This window comes from Myripristis murdjan, chromosome 21 (assembly GCF_902150065.1).
Source record: "Myripristis murdjan chromosome 21, fMyrMur1.1, whole genome shotgun sequence".
NCBI lineage: Eukaryota > Metazoa > Chordata > Actinopteri > Holocentriformes > Holocentridae > Myripristis > Myripristis murdjan.
The window spans coordinates 12,497,908-12,522,355 of NC_044000.1; the positions used below are offsets into that span (position 1 = coordinate 12,497,908).

Consider the following 24,448-nt stretch of genomic DNA (forward strand, 5'->3'; position numbering starts at 1 on the left):
TGATTTGGCATAAGTGGTGTCATTCCTATTTTAAAACATTACAGAAAAAGATGCACGGATGTTCTGTTATTTGCCTCTACCTACTTGGTCATCATATCCACATTATGAATAATTGTTTATTAGGAATCTATTGTGTGTTTATTACTTATGAAAGCACCAAGACATCCCTATACACAGAAAAATAATGGTTCTAAAATGGTTCTCATGTCATTGCTGAATATAGGAGTGTATTCTTAGTCAATATGCGAAGGGGTGAGTGGAGGTTATATGATAGATATCTGATGCACTCTTAAGCTTTCTGGCTTGAAAACAAAGGGATGTGAACTAACAGCGGACATGAACATCTGTCCGTTAACTGAGTGTTAACTATGAAGGGAAGATTTTCTTTGGCTGGCTTTTTCACTGGGTTCATTACACGTGGATGGAAATTCTATGAATCCTCCAAGACCCTGTGGCGATCATTTCAGGGTGTCCCAAGCTCCATGTTGAGCACCACAGCTTAGCACTGTCGTTTTGATAGGAACACGAATGTTAATCGATGGCAGAGGTGCAGAACCTGTTCTGTGGGCTCGCCTGCCTCAATTCCAACAGCAACGGAAATCAATAGAGCAAAATGGAGCTTTCAGCATTCTAGTGCTGTTGAACCCAATGGACCATGACGGCTCAGATGATTAATGAGCGGAGCCTTTGCTGAACAAGCAAGTCTACTTTCAAAACAGGTGTAGGCCTGTTCACCACGACTGTTAAACATGCCTCTCTTCACAGGCCATTCAACAGTCAGTGTGTGTGTGTGTGTGTGTTGAGGGAGAGAAAGAAGGGGAAAATAGACACTTACACACAGTTTAATATCGCATGTGTGTCTCCACCCTGAGTTGTAAAATAAAGCAGTCGAGCACATCAAAAGTCACAATACTTGTATTTCTTTATTGAAATATAATCGACCCCTGAGGCTAGATAGAAAGGCCACAGTTTATTTGTTTGTGCCTCGTCTAGCTCTTCAGTCTGACACAGCCAGTTAGAACACAACAGACCTGGCCAAAAACACATTTCACTGCTGTGGTGTGACAAATGTTGTTTTTTCAATCCAAATTTAAAGTTTACATGGTCTTTTATGTGTTGACAGTGTTTGATGACCCACAGAACCCATTGCTGAACTTCCAAAATGAATGGGCAGCTGTATGAAAACCAGGCCGTTTTTCTCAATATGAAAGGCCAGCATTTTGGACAATTCTGCATACTTCTCAAGTATGCAGAATTTGGCTTGCAGACAGACCAGGATCAATTTATAAGTAGTTTTAGTTACTTTGAGCATTTTCTTTGGTCTTCTAGAACTGCAAGGTTGGAAGGACAAATTACGTTCCTTATCAGCCATAATCGAAAACTCCAAGAAAAGGGACTGAATTTATTTCAAATAATAATTTGGACCTCAAACCAAAACCAAAGTCAAATAGTCCACTCAGAGACACTAGGGTGGTACTTGAGGTAGGTCTGCTTGATACTGTAAGCTGACTTTAAACACTGGAAGTGAGCAAATGGGTGCATAATTCTTTCAAATTACACATTGGAGTATAAATGCTCCTTAGGGCTCATGATGGCTATCATCCTCCTTTTGATATACAATCTTTGATTTGACCACGGTGCACATTTTTGAGGCTATCCATGTGCACCAGTGAGCTCCTGTAAATCAGAGGACCTTAAAGTACTTCTAGCTCGGGACACAATCTGGGTAAATTCTGTTTCTTCACCTTGGCCCACAGGCTCATTAAAGCATATTACAAGTCTTGACATGGCGGGGCACGAAGGCAAATGGACTAGTACCCATTTTGAGTCCCAGTCTATAGATGAATAACCGCTGCTCTAAATTAAACAGAACTGAAAACTATTTTATAAAGAGTTTTTGTCCAGGTCTGGGACACACTGAGGTAACATGGACAGTAATAAATTATTCAGTTGTTTAAAAAACACTTCGCAAGAATCATATCAATAATACAAAAAGGTATCAAACATACATGATATACCATTTTCATCAAACACATTGTTTTTTTTTTTGTTTGTTTTTTCTCCCCTCGGCCCCAGAGTCTGTTGCCTCACTGACAATCAACCTGTATTTTCTCTGGAAAAAAATCTTTTGAGCTTTTCAAAGTCGCAATTAGCAATGTAGATTAATACTGTATCTTTTCCTTTGCTGAGGTCAACTTTTCATTCTGGAGGTGGGTTTCCATTACAATGCAACAAAGAATCTGTCTCATACTCAGCCTCCTTGATCAATTCAACATTTTCATTTCAAATATGGAATTACAGTTCCAAAAACTCTGAGACTGTTTAAATCCAACAAATTTCAGCTCTGTTACGCTCGTCCCTCCGAGGCAACAGGCACACACAGGCAGATAGGGCTACAACTCCATTTGCCTGTTTTGTTGTAGTTGATTTTACATTCAAATTATTTTGACCATGCCTTCCCTTTCATTTACAGATTTGAAAAGAAAACAACATGCCAATAGGAAAGTCAGAGTTTCTATTAAAAGTGCAAAAACTTACTCCTTCAAGAGATGGTATTCATCCAGACAAAAAAAATCCCCCAAACCTTTTTAGTGCGTTAACAGTACAAGCCATTTCATAGGTTATTAAATTGTACACTCATATACGCCTCTCTGACTACAAACATATTGAATGTCTTGTTGCTTCGAGTTTGTGGTCCCCTTACAACCTAACTTGGTCACTAGCTAGGCTACCATGGCTTTGAGCTGACAGGAGTGTCACACTAGCACATTCAGAGGTGTGTTAACTCCGAGTTACACCCAGGACTAGAGACCCCAGCTCTGGAGCAGTGTTATCCTTGACTAATCATGGTTAACATCATCATCATTACCCTAGAACATTGTCCTGATTAACTGGTGCAGTGTGTAATGGGGCTGAAGCAGCCTGCGCAAACTGTCAGCCTAGGATATCTCTAGGCAAAAACCCTGCAATGCGAAAAGCAGTTTTATTTCCCCTTTTGCCTACAGAACGCAGACTCTTCATTCCTACAGCCCTGAAATGAAGTGACATCACATCATTTGGTTAGTGGCCAGTGCAAAACAGCTTCTCTAGCCCGTTTCAGATCTGAAAGGTGTAGCCCTCATTATCCCTTTTCTATTCTATTTCCATGTAAGATTTCCTTCAGATCCTTCAGAACATCTCTGAACATGTTTACACTGCCACCTATAATCTGATTTTTATGTTCACCACTTAATTTGTCATGTTATATATCATCTAGAGACAAAACAGATGATTTTCTTTGTAGACAATCTTAGTAGTTATGACTGCAAAGGTTAAAAAAATAATCAGCGCCACTGTTCATACAGTATTGATCCAGGATTACTCATCTTGTTGCAGTCATCTCACCATTCGCAATGACTGCAGAGGTAACCTATTCCAAGGTTATCATAATTCCTGATGAAAAGGGGCTCTGATTTATGTATGTGGTGGAAAAAAAAATCAAATTACAGGAGTGTGTGTAAACATGTCAGTGTTGGTAGCTAAAAAATATTAAGCCCCTTGGGGTTACACTGAGATGTAATTACATACACCAAACAAACTTGACTCTCCTTTACAATCAATGACTAGCATTTACACATTTCACCATTAATTAAATTCTTCAAAAATATTAGCTAATATCAGCATAGCTTTCATCCATGTCAGCCATTTTGACACGTATTCTCAGGATGCAGCCACATTTCTTCTGCTTGCTACGATACACTCTCCCCCTCCACCTTTGATTTGACTTTTCAAAACCAAATGGCATCACATGACCACAATGTACACGCTATACTCACAGAACTCACAGGTTACCCATTGACAACAGCACAAAACATTAATTTTCATAGGTTTCCCCAAAGCCAGGCTGTCACCACTCTTCACCCTCCCCTTCAGATGTTCACTCTTAGTGCTACCTCAGCACTGAGAACCAAAACAGCTTATCCACAGATTTCACACAGGTCCTTTTCTTCACGTCTGAAATGGCAAGAGAGGGGGCACGAGGCTAGATAGGTGATGAACAGCAAGGTGCTGGAGCTAGATAATGAAATGAACTGCTAACACGGTGCCAGCTTGAGCCTCTGGTTCCTTCCATTTCATTCCATTTCCTTCCCTTTCCGAAGAAGATACAAGTTCCAACATCATGGTAATTCTGATCTCAGTACTTTTCCCCCAGAAACTCTAGTCTTATGCCCTCAGTGACAATGAAGTTGAAACTTAACTTGACAGAGAAACAGTTTAGTGACACCATTCTGGACTCAACTGGGAGGGGAGGGATCCAAAACCTTAGAAGGGAACCAGAAATTCAGTAAGGTGGTCACAGCGCTCATTCCAAAGCGTTGCGAGATGCTGCGGGAACTTGGTCCGAGTAGGTCAGGTGTTTTGGATTCAGGTCTCCTTCCATCACTCTCTTTCCATTTTGCCACCTAGCGATCCCTCCGATTTGTGCTCCAGTAGTTGGCAACTGCTAGGGTGCAGTGTTCCCTGACATCCAAAAGGTATGTGTGTGGGCGTGTGTGTGTGTGTGCGTAGATGTGTGTGTGTGTTTGTGTGTGTATGTTATGAATGACCTGGATGAGGGAGGTCACAATATTACACAGTGGAATCTATGAGAACCTGTTGAACGCTCTCCTCTCCATTTCATCTTCTTTTTCTTCTTCTGGCTCCGCTCTGGCACCTGTTGCCTGTGGAGATGAAGAGAGTGTGAGAGGGAGAGAAAGAAGGAACAAGACAAATATAGAGCCGTAAATATATGTAGAACTTAATCCCCAACACGTTGGTGAGATACTGTGCGTTCTGCAATCTGACCACAAGAGGGCAATGTGGATTCAGTAATCTCCTCTAGTCTGGAGAAAAGAAAAGAGTGGTGGTTGTTTATGCGTCTTTTACAGATTCAGCATATCCACAGTGAGAACTCCAGCTAATCTGGATCATTTTCTTATTACCAAGAACAGGGTTAGAAACTTAAGCAATTTTATATCAAGTATCTTGAGTTTGAAACCATTGTGGCATGACCACTCCTTGTTTGTTGCTCCTAGTGACAGCAGTAGGCCCTCAGACAGGATATGACCACATAGAGAACATCAACACAAACCAAATTCTTCTGAAATTACATGTCGGTTCAGACAGGAAATAGCTCTGGGATTTTTTTTCTCCTCATACTCTCCCAGCAAACACTTTCACTGCCTCCACTCTCCAGAAAAACAAAAAGACATGCAAATAAACCAAACACCCTGAGAAATCAGTCCACTAAGAGAAGGATGATGATCCCCGGTTCGGTGGCATCTTTGTTTTGAACCGGTGTAATATCTGGATTGTGCCTACAGTACATTCTTTAAAGTAAATGGCTAATGTGCTGAAACACTAACTCTAATCGCAGTTTCAAGCTGTTACTAAAAATGCATTTGTCTTACATATCATATTTAAAGCCAAGCTCAAAAGGGTCTTTTTCTCATGAGCATAATTTCAAAACAGGATAAAGGGAAGAGAAAGCTGAGTCACCTTATAACTCGGACCAGCTCGTGAAAGGCTTTGTCCACATTCATGGGAGGATCCTTGGCACTGGTCTCAATATAGGTTATCTGAAGAAATAAGCAGAAATATTTCTATTGTAAGCACAAGCTCAGAGAGGGATTATAATGAGTACTTGCTGTCCTGTGAACTGACCCTTGCTTGAGACAACACAGCTCTGCTCCTCATGCCTGTACTGACATTGCCCTCTTGTTCCTGCAACAAACCCCCAACTCTTACACCCCCCCAAGAGCCTAATTTCAGATCACTGTAAATAGGAATTTATAGCCAACTATGGGTCAGTAACTAAGTTGAAATATAAAGCACAGGAGATTTGCAATCAGCCTTGCCACATAGGCTAGCAAATTTTTCAATCAAACCGCTAGACACTAAGTAGTACAAACAATTACTATTAGCACAGCTTAATATAGATAACTGTCACTGATAAAATACAAGATGTGTCATCATTTGTCTTTTGATGGGTATCTCCCTCTTCAACAAGGCTCAGGAATGTGATCAGGACAACATACAGAAAATAAACTGTTCAAATACTACCCAGAATCTTAAGTATTGTACTTGCTAACTATGCACTGCACTGTAACATGCACTACATATGAAAAACACATGAGTTATATGAAAATTTCTGACTTCTGACAATTTTCAACTCATACTGAACCCAGAATGCTGTCTGTATCTCTTTGGCATTACAGACACATTTATTCTACCATTTTATCACTGGTGTTACATGTGATTATGGGTATTTTTTTTACTCTAGTTATTCTTAGTATTTTATTGATGTGTACTCAGTCAACCTAGAGCACAGTTAGCAGTTACACAAATGGCATTTTTATTTCACTGATGTTAAAGGAAAATGTGCCTGCTAAACCGTTTTAAAATGAGCAGCTGATCAGCAAGGAGATCACAGAATTTGAAGAGAGCATCCACTGATAAATGAAAAGGGGTTGTTGTATCCAAAAAAAGAAAATAAAGGGAAAAGCAGAAGCCTGGGATTAAAAACAAAATAAAAATCCATGGATCAGTGGACTAGGGGAGTTTGAGGCAGAGTGAGCAGTCATTTTCCTTGTGTCCCTCTGGGCCAAACTCACTCAACACCACAGAGAGAATGCAAACTCAGCAACCCTGAGGCTTCTCTCTCGCTCTCTCTCACTTTCTGCTCTCACTCTCTGCCCACGCCCAAATACCTCCTGCCCAGGGGCAGAGACATAACACACACACACACACACACACACACACACACACACACACACTGTTGCACACACATACAGTTGCCTACTCAGACACAAAGGCACAGAAAAACAAGTGCATATTCACATGCACACTCACTGTCAAGCATGCAGTATCTGCACACATACACACACAACAGCAACTGCATGCATAATAAATGTGCCACAACCACCACCCACCCAAACACAAACAAGGACAAGTGCACACAAACAAACAAACCAGGCGACTACTTACATTATGTTTGGCAGCCATCTCCTGGCCCTGCTCACTGGTGACCTTTCTCAGATGGACCAGGTCCACTTTGTTGGCCACCAACACCATGGGGAAGGCCTCCCTTAAGAGGAACAGGACACACACACAATTCAGGGATTCCCCTGCCACTGAACAGCCCATTTCCAAGCCATTTGTACTGGCTACAGTGAAGGGTTTTACAGCTCTACCACAAAAAGGTCTCCCCTAAGAGCAGGAGTACTCACTTTAAAACTTAAATTCATGTCTACATCACACAGGATCTGACAGGCTCAGGTTGGGTTGAGATAGAAGGAAAACAGAGTGCATTTCACACTAAATGATACATTTAAGCAGATTTATAATGGGTCTGTCATATGGGCACACAAGTGAGTTGATAGGGACTTACTGTTTGATGGCAAAAAGCATCACATCTTACACAAATTGTCTCATGGTGGTTCACACACAGACCTTTGCAATAGTCAAATCTTGTTGACACACAAGCTTTTGTGTGACCACAAGATAGAACACCACCAAATATGGACTGCAACTTGCTCAGTTCCAGTTTCTATTTTTGTTTCATCTGAAGCTCAGTTTTTCTGTCTATTAAAAATTTCTGACAGAGATTTGTGTCACTGTCCATGTGAGGCACAACAGGATTCCTCCAGATTTGTGAAGATGTGAGTCTTGGAAGCCAACCAATCTGAAATACTGTCAGAGTGCCCAACTGTTCTGCAACATGAGCAGGAGGCAGAAGACTGACCCATAACCCCTGTCACACTTCAGGACTGTCTGTGCCAAGCTTTTCTGCTGAGTCAGCAAAACTCAACTTGGTCTGACGCAGGATGCTAACATTAGGCCTAAAATCAGGCTTGAGAACATCTGTTTGAAGGTAGCAGTAAAGGGATAACTTAGCAGTTTGACTTTTAGTCAGTTATTGTCTTCAACAGGGATATGTACACTGTGGAAGGCATTGTGAAAAGCTGATAGTACTGCAGCTGAAAGGGTACATTATTTTTTTAGTAGTATGAGCCTTTGTTTAACAGAGATGCAATACACTTTGATACAGTTCACTGTATTATGACACAATATATATTGATGCAATATACCTTGTGGTAAATATTTGGAGATACAGTACCAAGATATAATTTTAAACAAGCCTATACTATGGATTAACGTGGTTACTACTTTAGCTGAACATGTAATCTTTGCAAATAAATGCCTTTAGGTGTTACGAAAGAAGACTAGAACTTGATCAAAAACAGAAGTAAAAGAGTAACAAACTAAACAACAACTGACTTAGTGATTAAGGGTGGTGACATTTGTAGTCATCTGACTTTAATATTATCAGGGCTGATAACAGCCAAAACAGAGTCTGTCTGACTGCAGCCAAGGTCATGTCAAGAATACAACCACAAAGAGAACTGCATAATGTACAGTGTGTAGTAATAAACTGAAATCATTACCTCACATAATAAATATAATGTACCTTCACAACATAAACAGCAATCAACACTTGAGAGAAATACATACATCCAACTTAAACTTCTTAATTTTAAGTAGTAATTATATTAGTCAAAATAATCAATCGGGGGAATTCAGGAGAGTTCATATCACAAAATCCCCTCTGGGTTTTTCCCAGTAATCAGATGCAAAATCAAAACAAGGAAGTAATCCAGCCAATTGCACTTCTATCAGACTCACCTCTCTCTAAGTTCAGTTTGTCTTCAATTCAACAATGTCAATTTTGTAAATAATAATAATAATAATGATAATGATAATATCCATAATAATTTAATCATGATAATACCAGTCCTCAGAGTGACTACAGTCAAAGTCTGACAATCAGGCAAGTTCCCTGAGGAGCTGATCCACAGTACATTGCTGCACCTCCGGCAATAAATATTATTCATCCCTTGCAGAGTTTTGAATGGGACTGAATTTGTTTTTTTGTTTTTTTCATAGCATTTGATGGCCACTTAACTGTGAGAAAACAGCTTGATCCTTTAAAATCATCAAGGACAAGTGTGCTCCTGAAAATTTGTAATACTCAGAGACTTGCTGCCTTTGATGAAATTTTACTTCCATTTTTTCTGATAGGTTCAACTTAGTTCAACGTCACTCTTGTTCAACTATTTCAAATTTGATTCAGCTAAAGATTACTCCCCACATACATGCAGCTTATTATACAATGTTTACTAAATTGAGATGTCTGGTCAGGTAACATGACCTTAGATACTTCATCAAGACCTCAGCATATTTTATCCATACATGTCCTAGTAGTGTTTCACATTTATGTCCAAACCTAACAGAACCTGAATGAACCAAATAAGCTTGGGTCCACAGAACCTGTTCATTCAAGATCTGTGCTTGAATCACTTTCACACAAAGTTGTTCTGATTTGCTTCAAACTCGTGTGGAAAATCATTACAAAGCAAACCGAGCATTAGTCCTAAATTTAGGCTAATATAAAGTTGTACAACATTAGCCTCAGTCCAGGCTAGGACAGGACTGCTTTGGTTCAGGTCAAATGTATTAGTGCAAATCAAGCTGTGGGACTCAACAACCCAGCAGCCCTTGTCAGAGCAGACTAGTGTCGTGGGAAAAAATGGGGGTCAAACAACAGTATGAAAGGGTTCAAAGGGGTAAGTCAACTCCACAATCAATAGTGGTCAATGTTAGGGTTGAACTTTTCCATTTTTTTTTTTTTTTGATGTTCAGGGCTTTTCCTGCATTGTTTCATGTCTGGAGTGTCAAGACTCACTACACAGAAGAGGCATCACATCCAAAAAGCACCAGCCTATAGTGCAGTGCAAATGGAAATATATGGACAAATGAAGAACTGTGCCTCCTCCTCCTCCTTTTCTGATTTTTCCTTATGAGTTGGTTTCTACAAGTGCTGACCAGGCAATCTAGGACTTGATAAACATGCCGGCTTTTGATGACACAATACCGTAGCAACCCACTTGACATTCCTGTGCAATAAACACATGCAATCTGCCTCATACCCAGGATGGCGCCAGATCAGTATACCTCAATGTTACTATGCTATGTGTGGAAGTGTGAAAATGGTATTAGTTCAGCTGTTGTGTCCTACCTGTCTTTGACCCGTAGTATGAGCTGATGGAATCGGTCGACGTGCTCAAAGCTGGCCTTGTCAGTCACAGAGAAGACTATGAGGAAGCCGTCTCCTGTTCTCATGTACTGCTCCCTCATGGCACTGAACTCCTCCTGTCCTGCTGTGTCCAGCACTGTACGTGATGGAGGGACACATGTACACGGGAAGGCATTTCATTAGTGGATTCCTTAATCAATTAAAGATACAGTTAAATATATATTCATATAGTTGATGGAGGCTTTGGGCATATGTCTTGTGTTACTCAGTCTATTCATGGATAGAAACATGAATGATTGGGCAAGTGTACATTATACAACACTAATTAATTTCTGCTTTCTCATCCTTATCCACTCACTCACCATTAAAACCCAATATGAACCCTTGCCTGTCTAACCCATGTATTTGATTGAGAAGATCATCCTCTATGTTGTTATCTAAGACAAATGCACACACACACATATACCCCCCCTCCTGGATAGACACTCCCCACGGCCCCCACAACCCTACCCCCGGGATACACACACACACTTCTCTTCTCACCATCCAGAATGGCCCACTGTCCGTCTATCTCTGTGTGTTTGAGGTATGAGTCCTCTATGGTGGGATCATAGTCTGGCACAAAGATCTTCTGGAAGAATTGGATGGTGAGAGCACTCTTCCCCACGCCGCCATCCCCCACCACCACCAGCTTGTACGTCGGCAGGTTGTCGCTTGGCACTGCACTGGTTGCCATGGCTACCACGATGGTGGTGGTAAAGGTGGGAAGTAGGCTAGTAGGTGGCTAGCGAGACAAACCTGGCTGAAACAGGGAAGTAAGAGAAGGGAAGAGTGGAAGAGTGGGAGGAGAGTAGGAGGAGGTGAAATAGGGGATGGTAGGAGAGGATAGAAAGACAAATGGAGAGAGTGAGAGAGAGAGAGAGAGAGAGAAGGAGTGGGGTTGACAATGGAGGAGGGAGAGAGCAACAGAGAGAGGTGTTAAGGTTTTTGTTAAGGCTGCTTTTCCATCACCATGGAGACCACAGACCCCAGCAAGAGCTGTGGATTAAAGCAGACAGAGAGAAAGATAGAAAAAGAAAAGAGGACAGGAGAGAGAGTGGGGCCACGAGGGAGAGCTCATTGCCCTCCAAACCCTTCTTGCAACACACAGTCATCTAAAAGCTAGGTAATGAACCTCTTCTAGTCCTAGTCAATTACGTTTTAGACAAATTATTATATCAGGCCTCGTTTCATGTGTGAGACAGCAGAGAGGGTTGTTTAGCTGGCTGCAGGTTGTGCATATGGCCCAAATTATCAATTTGAATTTCAAGTTTTGTTGGATTTTGAAGGAATGAAAAAAAATCTATTTGACCTGAAGTTGCAGTTGCTCATCATTATGCTCCAACAAATACAATAAAAACCCTCCAGGAAACAATTTCTCACATAAAGATGAAAAACTACATGAGGTACCAACCTGGCACAGCACACTAAGCCACATAACATGAATCTGAGATTCTGTAAACTTGAATCCAATAAAGAATAAAAATTCATTCAACTGATAAAGAATGACATAATATCATATTTTGGGAAACCGAATGATAGTGGTGGAAATCTGTTGAATTTGTAAGCCCTGGGAGCCTTTTTTTTACTGTGTTGTAGAAAGTGGGCTAATGAGTAAGTCCTGGTGAGAGTTTTTTGGCCCTATGGTGGAAACCAGGCTTACGACTCCTTCTAGTCTACTCTTCCTAGCCCACCATAACCACAGAGCCAGCAGAGAAATATGATGGTTCAGACACATGGATTACTGTAGTTTGTAATTATGGCTTTCTGAAAACAAAAATAAAAATGCCTATATTGCTACAGTATGAGAAATTAGAATACAGAGTGCTTTTTTCCACCCAGCTGAGGTCGAGGCTCCCTGTAAAAAAAACAACAACCTTTCAGTTCAGTTTTTGTTGATACATTTGACAATGGTTCATTCTATACTTAAACCTGAGGCAAAAGCAGCAGGTACTTTACTTATGTTTTTCCATTCCTGCCTATTTCTAAGTCTGGAGAAATACAACATGGTCACCAAGGACCATGACTAAGGGCTTTGATATGTATGTCAGTGAGCCTTGTTTCTGTTTCATGCGATCTCATGCTGTTGTGGCAAAAAGCTGAAGCTCACATCACAGCTGGCCACAGAGGGGGAGAGACAGAAAGAGATGGTGGTGGCGGGAGGGGAGGGAATCCTGCGAGAGAAACAGAGAGAGAAACACAGAAAAAGAGAGAGAAACAGAAAGAGTGAGGGGGAGAACCGGCGAGGGCAAATGAGGACATGGCTGACATGAAACAACCACAATATGGTGAGGAGGGAGTCCAGACCTGATGGGGGATTGTAGCTGAACATGGACTTTTGATGATATGGGAAGGGACTCAAAGATCACCATATAATAAAACTGATAAGAGCCACAGGGTAGTTTACAGAAAGTGAGGGAAGACAGAAACATTCTTGTTAGCACAAACAGCAAACAGAAACAATTTAACTCCCTACATATCCAGTGGTAATGCTAACAAATTTGAATATGTGAAACTACCACATTCTACGTCATTTTTGCCATTGAACTGTCACATTTGCAGGGATTTTACTGAACTGCAGCAACAGAGAAAGGCAGAAAAAAGACACTCACACACTATGAGCACCGCAACCACTACTAACCCCCATTCCTCCTCCATCCATCAGGAAACAGCTGTCAGCTGGCTACAGTCCGTCCCTTCCTGCCCAGCACAATGGAGGGAAGGAAGACGCTTCCTTCCTTTGCACAGCCAGCCAACCAACCAGTCAGTCAGTCAGTCAAAAAGTCTGCAACAGTCAGCCAGTTAAGCAAAGAATTTCTAAGACAAAGTTCTAATATTATAATGCCTTCAGTCAGTCAGCTGGTGGGAAAAGTCAGTAAGATCTACGCCAATACAAACAGTCTTGAGCTGCAATTACACACTGACGAATTTTCAGTACCATGAAGAAAGACAGCAGGAGATGCAGCAAGATGGTACAGGGTTCTCTCCCAGTAGTTGTAGTTTTCACACCTGTTGTGCGATGGAGCTCGTGCAGCTACAGTAAAAACCAAGTAGGTTGTGCTAGTATTTACTCTAGAAAGTTGTGGTGCTGCGGACATGTCGAGCTAACACGATTTAGACCTCGTGATGTGAAAATGCACCACTGACACCAGCTCATGTTAAATTCCTTTGGAGCAAGTGGAAGCATGGAATATGAAATTAGCGTGTGTCCAACCAAAGCCAGTGAGCCAGTCAGTCAGCAGACCATCCCCACCATGAGAGAGGAGATGGGCTTTCCAACAGAGGGCTATGCAGGGCTTACTTGTTTAACATGTCACTCAGTTTTCGGTGACCCCTCCTGCATCTTGCTTCCAGAGTTGATTAGTCAGCTCTGGAAACACAAAAAGCAAATCTGAGCATGTCTTACTGATACTGTGTCTATACCATGGCTCCATAAAAGTCCCTTTGGCTCTGCTGTGGAAATGTGGCTAGCTGCTGCTGCCCTGGGAAAGGATATGGGGTCTTCCCTGTTCACACTGGAACAAAGCAGTGTCATGACTCACGTAACAGGAACATGGGGAACATGGTGCACACCCCAGTCCCGTACCACACTGCCTATATCAGCCCTCATCTTTCATTCAAATACCATGTGACACATACAGTTCATAGAGTTCAGCTGCAATAAATCTTAAAGCAGCTGTCAAGTGAAAACCTCCGACTTTGACTGTTCTGGATCCTTACGTACAGAATATGTTTCTTGGCTGTAGGCTCATGGACCCCATTTAAAACCAATTTACTATCAAATTTTGTTATTTGTATGAAATCAAGATGTCGCTCTCTGGCATCTCCTTCACACAAAGTACAAAGTGTGCACAGTGCTCCTCCTCACTGAGGCAATGTTTCAAACTGATTCATTAATTTGAGTTGCAAAACACTCTGCTAAAAATACGTTCTGACTTCTTCAAACTGCTTGTCATACTGGAGCAGCGGGGTGGCACAGAGAGTGAACTAGTGAGCCACGTTAAGTCTTCAACATAGCGTGTCAGTTAGTTGAAAGGACAAAGTGCAAACAAGTTACCAGTTGACTGCATAGCTGATCACAAGATTATGGGTCACCACAACTTACTCAGCCCGTCACAGTATCCAGTCTCACAGCAAAGGCAAGAGAAAACAGAGCTCTTTTTTTTTTTTTTTCTCCGAATGTCTTTTTCATAACACCACAGCGTTTGGAGAAGTTCTCTGTGAATGAGACTGCCATGCACACACAATGCAGATCTCTCACTGATCTGCTGTGACTTACTGAAGGCATTTTCTGCTTTGACCTTTCTATTCATTTGGTCTGATCATTTTCCATTCATACTGGCTGTTTGGGAATTCCAGCCAGGCCACAGAAATGCTATGTGTGAAATCCCTATTGGGCACCAAAGAAACAAACTGAATGATCAAGTGTTTGTTTCTACGTATGAACACATTTCAGTTTCAAAGCTGCATTTTGGACAAATATAGAACTGTATTAGGTTCATTACACAGCTGACACACCAAAGAGCTTACAAGAGTGACTTAGTCAACCAAGCACTTGAGTTACCAACTAATAAAAATGAGAATCAAATAACATAAATTATATTGATTTTGAGATACATCTGAAAATTTGGCTTCACTTCCAAATAGCAGATATCTCGTCTTGGAAAAAAGCTTACCAGAATGGTAAGGATTAATATTCTACACACAGTAGTACTCATTATATCGCCCAAAGCGTGAAACCACGACTGATAGCATCAGGCCACTGCATTCCATTAGGAACATCTTTATTATTTAATAGCTGCAATGATTGTGCTGAAAGATGCTTTTGCTAAAAATCAGTGCTAACTACCATATGGACAATGTCAATCATATTTCCCTCAGAAAGTACAGAAGAAAAAGGTTAATATTCCCATTTATGATCACACTTTGAACATCTCATAGCATTTTTACAACACAGAAAGCTGGATTGGTCGGAGAATGATGAAAATAGCCTATATGTGAGAGACAATGTCACCTCTCAATCACAGCTGAAAAGGAAAACTGAGACATCGCCAGTCTTTTCAGCAGACAGGCGGCATAACACAAGCTGGGATTCACCATTTGTGGTCTCACTAGGCCGGTACATAATAAGGATTTCCCAGACAAGCACACCAGGCCATTAAGGGGCAATAATACTACAAGCAATTCAGAGAGGGCTTTCAGCGTGGCAACACATAGTAAAGTATGGCTTCACACCCAAAATGGGCTGCTCAGGTCTTGGTACTGAGTCCCCACATCACTGCAGTTGTGCACCCAATTTCACAACTGAACCCCCGGCAATAAAAAACCCAAAAAACCCAAAGTTAATCAACAAAATCTCTATCAGTAAAAATAAATAAATAAATAAATAAATAAATAAATAATAATAATCAAATTTAGAGCAGCACACCATCTGATCATGAATGTCACAGATTACATATAACATTTAAAAACTAAACTGAGGACAGGAGATGATGCAGTGCAGGAGAACAGTTGTTTACAGGGCAGCCTGTTTTAGGTACCTCACTGAACTGGACATAGGCTCAATATCTGTCACTCCCACTTTAAAAATATTTAGCCCAATGACCAATTAAGTTTGGAATAATAATCCATTACTTAAGGAGATAAGCCAATTTACTCCCTAAAAAACAGAACTCTCTTCTATGCAAGAGTCTGTCAATTGAAGGTATTGCTATGTACATAAGCAGTAATGAGGCACATCTAATAGATGTAATGCATTAGGATCAGAATTAAGGTCTCTCCTGAGTGAGGAAACCCAACAACTAGGCTATTACTTATGCACAGGGGAATTTCCCCAGGTAAAAGTACCAATTTAGGCTTGCAATGCTTCAGACAGGCAAAACAGTGATTTTGTAAAAATCATATATCCAGCATCATGTTCTATTCCAATTTCTCTGATGTTGCACAACTCTCAACATCATTATCCTCAAGAGCAACACCATCATCCATAGCAGGGGTTTGACATTTCCATGAAGCTGTGATGAGAGGCTGAGAGGGATCTGTCCCCTAATAGCCAAATTATCTGGTGATTTCACTTTGCTATTAATAGTGATGAATATGCCTCTCTGCGTGCGTGCGTGCGTGAGTGCGTGTGTGTGTGTGTGTGTGTGTGTGTGTGTGTGTGTGTGTGTGTGTGTGTGTGTGTGTGTGTGTGTCTTTCTGCAGACTGACTGGTGCTTCTGAATGATCTCATCCTATGATCTGATACACGAAGAATCTCTATATTCTGCTCAGCGGTTCAAAATGTAGCTGCAGTATTTCTGCTTTTACAGCTGGACACAGTCGGGCGTGCAGCAGTTGGAAACGCATTACCGATAAAGAATTAACACCGTCGTCAAATAAAGAGCTTGTACAGCATTGTCTTACCCATTCAAGACGGGTTCCTTACTGATCATTTTGACACGCGAGGGGAAAAAAAGACCACAGCAGTCGAGGGAAGACGACTGTGTGTTTTTGTTCAGTCCCCACAGGGGGAAAAAACATGTCTTTGACACACCGAGGCAAGGCCTGTCTTCTTGTCTGGGCTCTGTATGGAAAACCGACAGTAACCGCCCCTGAATAACGGGTTTTCGGTTGCTTCATCTTTCTCCGAAGTTTACAGCAATAAGCAATTTCCGCACAATAGGATATAATGTCGACCATGTTCTTGAATGAAAGCAGCATCTCTCCATAACGGCTTGCCGAGCTGTCATGAAGTGAATTTTTGGGGGGGTACTGTTAACAGCAGGCTACAAGTAGTTATTAATTGTAGAGTATGGTTTTGTAGCAGTTTCCTGCACTGCTCGTGGTTACAACAGCCTACATTCACGACCCTTTCTTCTCTCTCAGCACTGAGACAACTTACCGAAAAAAGCTTCGCTGTCGTGGGCACCGAGAAGTTGCCTCACGCCGACATATTCCTCATCTCCCGGTGTCTCTGGTCCTCACACCACCGCCGCCCTTTCGCCACAGACCGGACTACTCCGCTTCACACATCCGAGAAACAATACGTTGTGTAGCAAATCTTTATATTGCAACAGCTGATACTATAAATAGAATAGCCCCAAAGGGGTGCACTCTCTGTTAACTTACAAATTAAACCGTCAAATATTCATTTTCACTTACAAGTGCTATCAGAGTACACGAAAAAAGGAAATATAAAATATTGGCATTGTTTCGAAATGTAGGTTTCCGTGTAAAATTCGTGTAGTCACATAAAGCGGTTGAGGAGCCCCCCCTTTGCTGAAATGGACTGTTCCGTTATGTCGCGGCAGGAGTTGGGGTAGCTCTTGTCAAATTGGCCTTTTCTGCATCTGGGGACATCAGGATAATGTAAAATATATTTTCAAAATAGAGTAGGATTTATGAAGCCATTTCCTAAGCTTTTCTGTAATTTATCAACAAGGATATTTTCAAAGAAATTGTCATGAGGCTGAGTATTCACTGTTTTCAAATGTTCTCCTCTATTACTTACTCTCTGACATTCTGCGTAACATAAGAGTTCATTCAGATTATTTTATGGCAATACTGAAAGCAAACAGACAAGTCTCGTGTGTATAAATTTAGTACAGAGACAAACTCAGCAACAGGTGACAGTTATAAGTGGTCTGAGGTGGTTGTCAAAGTGGGGTCTGGGGACCCCATAGCTACTTCCAGAGGGTTTGAAGTTCACTATAATTTAATTCCCTACAAATTGTTACAATACAAAAAGTATGATAAAAAGTATTTATCTTATGATTTAATATCACTACTTTCACTTACTTTAATCTATAGAAAAATCACTTCAAATGGATTCATGTCTCAGTATCATCTTAGTGATCTGAATCATGAAAACTGTCACCTGCCCTAAAGTACAACCATTTGTGATTACCTGCACCAAATTAAAACTTAAACAAATACATTAAAAGGTGTGTATATATATATATATATATATATATATATATATATATATATATATATATATATATATATATCTTAGTTTTGTACTGAACACAACCTGAAAAAGGTGCAGGTGTATGTATCCTGTGTTAGTCTGAGCTAGAGGTCAAAGGGACAGATAAGAATCTGATCAGTTCAGAGGAAAAGGAGAAGGTGGTGTGTGTGTGTGTGTGTGTGTGTGTGTGTGTGTGTGTGTGTGTAAGCACATGAAAAATGATTTAAATCAACACAAAAAGAGAGGAAAGGGGTGGGGATATTTATAACAAAAAAAAAAGTGCAGAGAAAATAATAAGACCAATACTACCCCCGGTTCAAACAGGCAATGTTTTTTCACAGAGGGAAAAAAATAATCATGAATCATTATCAAGCATTCATATTCAAAAATAACTTGTAAATAATTTGAATGCAAATATTGGAATGTACTTTCTTATCCGGTTGTTAGAAGTGACATGACCTGCAAATATTCAAGAGGAGGCTTCCCCAATCAGATTGCAGTCAGGCTACTCATTACTGACTGACTTACTGACTCATTACTTGCTAGCTGCTCCAAAGAGCAACTTCCCAGAAACTTTGGTAATAAAAAAAAAAGAAGCTGATTGGAAGTAGGTAAATGAACATCAACCCAGACAAGATGGAGAGGCAGTAATGTAACCACTGGGAAAACGCAGCAGTGCTGATTAGTCATCAGGAAGCCAGAGCAGCAATCAACTTTACTCATATATCACTGAAAGAAATGAGACATGAACAGAGTATAGTTCATGTTATTCACCTTTATTTAAACTCAAAGATCATTTAGGGCCGGGCTATATAATTATAGTAATTAAAAGATACAATATACAATGAGGTACCAAAGGGGAAGCAAGGGAGGGAGGGAAATATGGGGGAAGACACACACGTGCATACACGCATGCACACACACACATACAAAACAAACACACACTCTTACACTATTAGCCCTGATGGTTAGTGGTAATGGAGGACTACATCATGAGCACTCTTAGCAGTCAGTGAGAAAGGGGTGTGTGTGTGTGTGTGTGCATACATTTATGCATGTGCATGATACATATATATATATATATATATATATATATATATATACACACACACACACACACACACACACACACAGAGAGAGAGAGAGAGAGAGATGTAAATAATTTGATTTAAGTGAGGGAGAGGAGAGGGAGCTTGATATGAGCTTTGCCTCCATAAATAAGCCAGGCATTAGATGCTGTTACTTTTTACAACTTGCATTACAGTGACTAATGGATATGAAATGAAACAGACTCCCTCTCTCTCTCACTCTCACACCCTCTTTCTCTCTCTCTCTCTCTCTCGCTCTCACACCCTCTTTCTCTCTCTCTCTCTCTCTCTCTCTCTCTCTCTCTCTCTCTCTCTCTCTGCCTTTTTCTCTCGCTTTTTTTTCCCTAGCACTTCCAGGAAAATCTATTGACAGTCATTCCGTATTTAAAAGCACACAGACACACAAACACACTCATTGCTCATGTGTGCACACACGTACATACACACACACATGCACACACATACACAGAGGAATCCTTCCATACATTTTGTGTAATGTGTGATTTTTTTTTTTTTTGTGAAAGATAGAAAGGCAATAAAACAAACAAACAAACAAAGATTCAGTGTGTCCATAAGCTTTCTGATTGCAGTAGTAGGCAGTTGTGATGTGAATAAGTCATTGCAGTGAATCATCTGTTGTTTTCAATGGATGAAAATGCCTGGAGGTACGTTGAGGTTGAAAAGAAACAATGCAAACATACTGTATCTTCAGGTCTACAGTTAAGTTTATTAAAAAATACGTAGTTTTCTTAGAGTAGCTTTGGCACAAACTTGTCTCCAATTACAAGTGCTGACCGAAGTGTCTCAGTGCATAGAAAAAGTATTTTATCGGTGTCATGCTAAAATGCAATATGCATCTCCTCAGGCTCTTTAATGACTTAAATCAAATGATCTTACACACTGTGTTTAAATTTGTTATTTTATGAGGCATCATCAGTAGTTTGAATTTGACTTGACATTTTCTGAAGGTGTTGCCAGTTGTCCATTACAGTAAAGCAAAATCAAACCGTAGACGTCATGACTGACGTGTTAAGTTCTGTCTTGCGTTTGTGGGTGCGTCAGGGTGAAAGGGGCCTTCTTTGTTGGATGAGAAAATCTGCACTATTGATCGGGGCTTTGGGAAACTTCTTGGAAGCAATCAAGAGGTGCCAGATTGATTGACTGGATGATTGATTCATTCATTGAGAAGTCACTCGACTGGATTGGAAGGCCAAGTAATGGGATCTTAATCTGAGTATTGATCACTTTGTATCTTCTGCAATTTGTCTTGCAGAAGATGTTGGTGATGCTTGCAGCACCGGGTCAAATAGAGTGCAGCTCTTCCTCTTCACAAGCCTTAAAGCAGTGGCAGCCGTGCACCCTCCAGCAACAGGACAGCAGAGGGAATTAGTGATGGAGGCAGTTACTTTGCATTTGCTCAACATTACCACAGTGTACCTGTCTCTCTTGGCAAAGTACAAAGCTAAGAAAATGGCTTGAATACATTTGTAAACTGAAGAAAGGTGTAGTATTGATGTGAAACTTTAGAAGTCCATAAAATAAAATCGGGCATCCGCTTTACACCATTAAACTCAACCATCCAATCAAACTGGCTAGATTATATATTCCTTCTTAATTGGTTTTAGTGTTGATTTGCCCTTTGAAATAAATCAAACGTTCACAGCTCTCATCATGTCCACCTTTGTCCACCATCTAATCACCATTCAATACCATGGATCACTAAGCACCAATGATGTCTGAGAAAGTGGTAATGATGCACTGAAACACATGGTACACACGCACTTCATTCACAACACATCAATAATAACCTCCGTGACCTCTATGTGCTGAGAAACAATGCAGCCTTGCCCTGTCAGAACCCATCAAACTCCTTCAGCCCTCGCCCTCATGCACACACACACACACACACACACACACACACACCTGCAAACACACACTCATTCATTTATTCGTTGTTTTGCACACACAAAATGCAAACACACAGTTCTCTCTCTGTCTTGCATGCACGTAAACACAACTTAATGAACCTATGCTGAGGGGAGGAGTCTGTGTGTGTGTGTGTGTGTGTGTATGGGAGGGGGCTGAAGTAGCACATTGCAGCTTAATTTATTTATTACTGCTTGAGCCATGTCAGGGAAATAAGAGATGAAATCACATGGAGTATATTTAACAATGCAACTTTTCTTACTGTATATGTATTAAAGGAACTGTTCACCCAAAATACAAAACAACAACAAAAACAGTTTTCCATTGTTTTTCACCAGGAAATTGTTCCCAATGTTCTACTCACCCCCAAAGGCTGTGTGTTATGCTTGGTATCCATGTCAATATTTTTGGAAAAAGCTGTTGCTGTTGAGTTTTTTGTGTGTATTTTTTTTTTTTTTTTCTGGAACCTATCCCATCTTGCACTGTGTAGAAAGCACTGAAACATCTTTGATTGGTCACCGTCACAAGGTTAACAGACAGACACACACATTCATACCTCTGAGCATTTTAGAGCGTCCGGCCTGTCTGATCTTTATGTCTATCAACCGTGGCACCTGGAGGAAATCCACAGGAAAGTTGGAAAAACATGGAAAACGCCACACAGAAAGGGTCAAGAAATTAACTTGAGTTCTTCTTGTTGTGAAGTCAATGAGACATTACACTGCCCCTTAAAACTGTGATTTAAAACTTTTCCCTATTGAAGGCTATAATGATGATGGTGATACATGACTGTCACAAATTGTTACAAACTGTCAGGCTGATACAATGAATGATCTGCTTTGTACATTCACCTAATCCAGATTAATAGCTCCTGTATTGCCCACAAAGGCTTGCGTAGTTCAGGATTATTGGTTTAGACATAGACATGACAAGTTTAGGCCAATGTACTGAAATAGAATAGAATAGAATAGAATAGAATAGAATAAACTCTGATTCTCACTGATACTCTGTATTATAAAGGATCAAGAGAGGAGATTTTCACTCTCTCCGTCACTCTCCCTCTCTCTCTCTCTCTCTCTCTCTCTCTCTCTCTCGTTCTCACACATGCACACACACACACACACACACACACACACACACATGCATGCACGCACACGCACACTTCAATTGCCTCCTGCCTGTTTCCATGGAGACAGTAGTGAGCTGTTTCACTCCAGTGGGATCAGACCCTCTGACTTGATCTTTTTCTGTAGATGGAAGATCACACACACACACACACACACACACACACACACACACACACACACACACACACACAAACACACACAGCATATAACTTTATTTTACTAGACCAGTAGCAATACAGTACATTGTATATGGTATATAGTGTGTTCACAATATGATATATATAACACAGACATGCTCATTATTTGTACATCATGTGTGTAATATAACTCTGCATCTGACATGTGGAATAACAACTCTCAGGTTAAATCTCTCTCTCAAGCCCATAGATCTTCTGCCCTGCAGCAGGATAGACAGCTGTCTACAGTGTGCTCTTAAAATACATGTAGGATTTCAGGCAGAGGATACATTTTATTTGATGTCTTCAACTGCATTTGTAAATCTCGCCAATATTTTTACCACTCCGCTAGTTTCTCATGGAGAGTACTGACCGCAGCCAACATATTTGTCATACAGTTGCTAAACACTGCATTGCTGAATAAGCAGCATGGACTGAATGATGACTGTTTGAACCTGGGTCACTGAAGGACAATAACCACTATATCACTGGGCTATAATGCACTTCATGAACTTTATATACAGTATGCAAAATCTGAATACATATATAGCACGGTCAGTGTGTGTAAAAGGGTTTATTCTATTTATTTGTAACACCAAAACAGTGTTTAGACAAGCACCAACTACAGGAAACAAGCTGTTTTACACACCAGAAAAAAAATACACTTAGCTAATTACATGAGACAACAAATACAGATAGGGGATAAATAGATTATAGGTTTCTTGTGTCCACTCTGTCTTCCTACTGAGATAACAGAGGCCAAAATAAATTGGAAATCTTACACAGGAAAGGTATCCTGTGTAAGATTTCCATTTAAGGCCATTACTTCCTCTATATTTCTGCATCAGAGTCCAGTGTACAGTTCTACGAATTCAACACAATATCAGCTGTGGCAGTGGCAGCACAGTCCACACTGACCTACATTTTTGTCATTGCAATTATGGCAGTAAATATAAACTCAGCTACATTAAGTTTTCTCATTTGTAGCTTCAGCAAACTGCTTAACTTTCACTTCCTCATCCACCACTACAACCACTGCACCATGCACCCAGTGACTGCCTGGAAATCACTTCTTGTGTACCTGGTACCAGCTTTCATTTGCATCCTGTGCATAAGCCCCAGCCTCAGCTACACCATTAAAGTTTAATAATGGCTCACAGGCGTTTCGACACGTATCGAGCTCCGCGAAGGAACACACATCATTACGGCCCAGCACCTGCACATGTGCTCAGCCCTTCTCTCATTCTGGAATCAATGTTGGATTGTGTGTGCGTGTGTGTGTGTGTGTGTGTGTGTGTGTGTGTGTGTAGGGCTGTACAGGAGAAGAGTGATACACATAAGCACAGACGTGCACGCCCACACACGCGCTCCACAATTACTGCCATTATGAGCTGAGGCCAGGGTCTCTAGGATGAATGGGAAAATAACAACAGGGCTGTAATGAAGAGATCCCATCTATTTATCCACCCACAGACGAGATGACAGCAGCGGTGTGGGACAGAGGTGTGGGGCAGACCTGCTGCCTCTCTTTTCTTTTTTTTTTTTTTTTTAAATTCTCTCCTGTTTTATTCCATCCAGCTCAGATAAAATCTATTTAGCTGTGTTTTTGTTTTTTCACAACACTGTTCTACCTTCCCTTTTCTGTTTTAATCCACTCTATTATTATGCAATAATGTAACATGGTGTAGACATGGATAGGCATTAAGTGTGCCATTTGGTGAGCACTTTAATCCAAAGTGCAGAAGGCAAAACTGCTATCACACATTTCTATTCTATTCTATTCTATTCTATTCTATTCTATTCTATTCTATTCTATGCTGAGTTTTGAGGAGACAGGTAAAGCTGGAGGAGAGGTTGCAGGTATACGCCCCCTGGTGGTCGGTAGCCTGTATCAGCTCATATTTTCTACAATGGCAAAATACCAAACCGCAAATACATGACAGGGTGGTGAACCATACAAGCCCAAATAGCGACATTTCTCAGTAAAGAATAATATTTATTAAAACACTATTCTCAAGTCACATGGG

General features: G+C 40.7%; 1 protein-coding gene across 1 annotated transcript; it reads right to left on the reverse strand.

Annotated features, from left to right (window-relative positions):
* Window positions 1-904: 904 nt before the first annotated feature.
* Window positions 905-17,166, reverse strand: LOC115379975 (ras-related protein M-Ras). Its single transcript, XM_030080972.1, has 6 exons — window positions 17,037-17,166; window positions 10,658-10,916; window positions 10,097-10,250; window positions 7,006-7,105; window positions 5,518-5,597; window positions 905-4,700 (listed from the first exon to the last, which is right to left on the reverse strand). The coding sequence occupies exons 2-6, from the start codon at window positions 10,848-10,850 to the stop codon at window positions 4,601-4,603; spliced, it is 627 nt and encodes a 208-aa protein (XP_029936832.1). The 5' UTR covers window positions 10,851-10,916; window positions 17,037-17,166; the 3' UTR covers window positions 905-4,600.
* Between the last annotated feature and the right edge of the window lie 7,282 nt (window positions 17,167-24,448).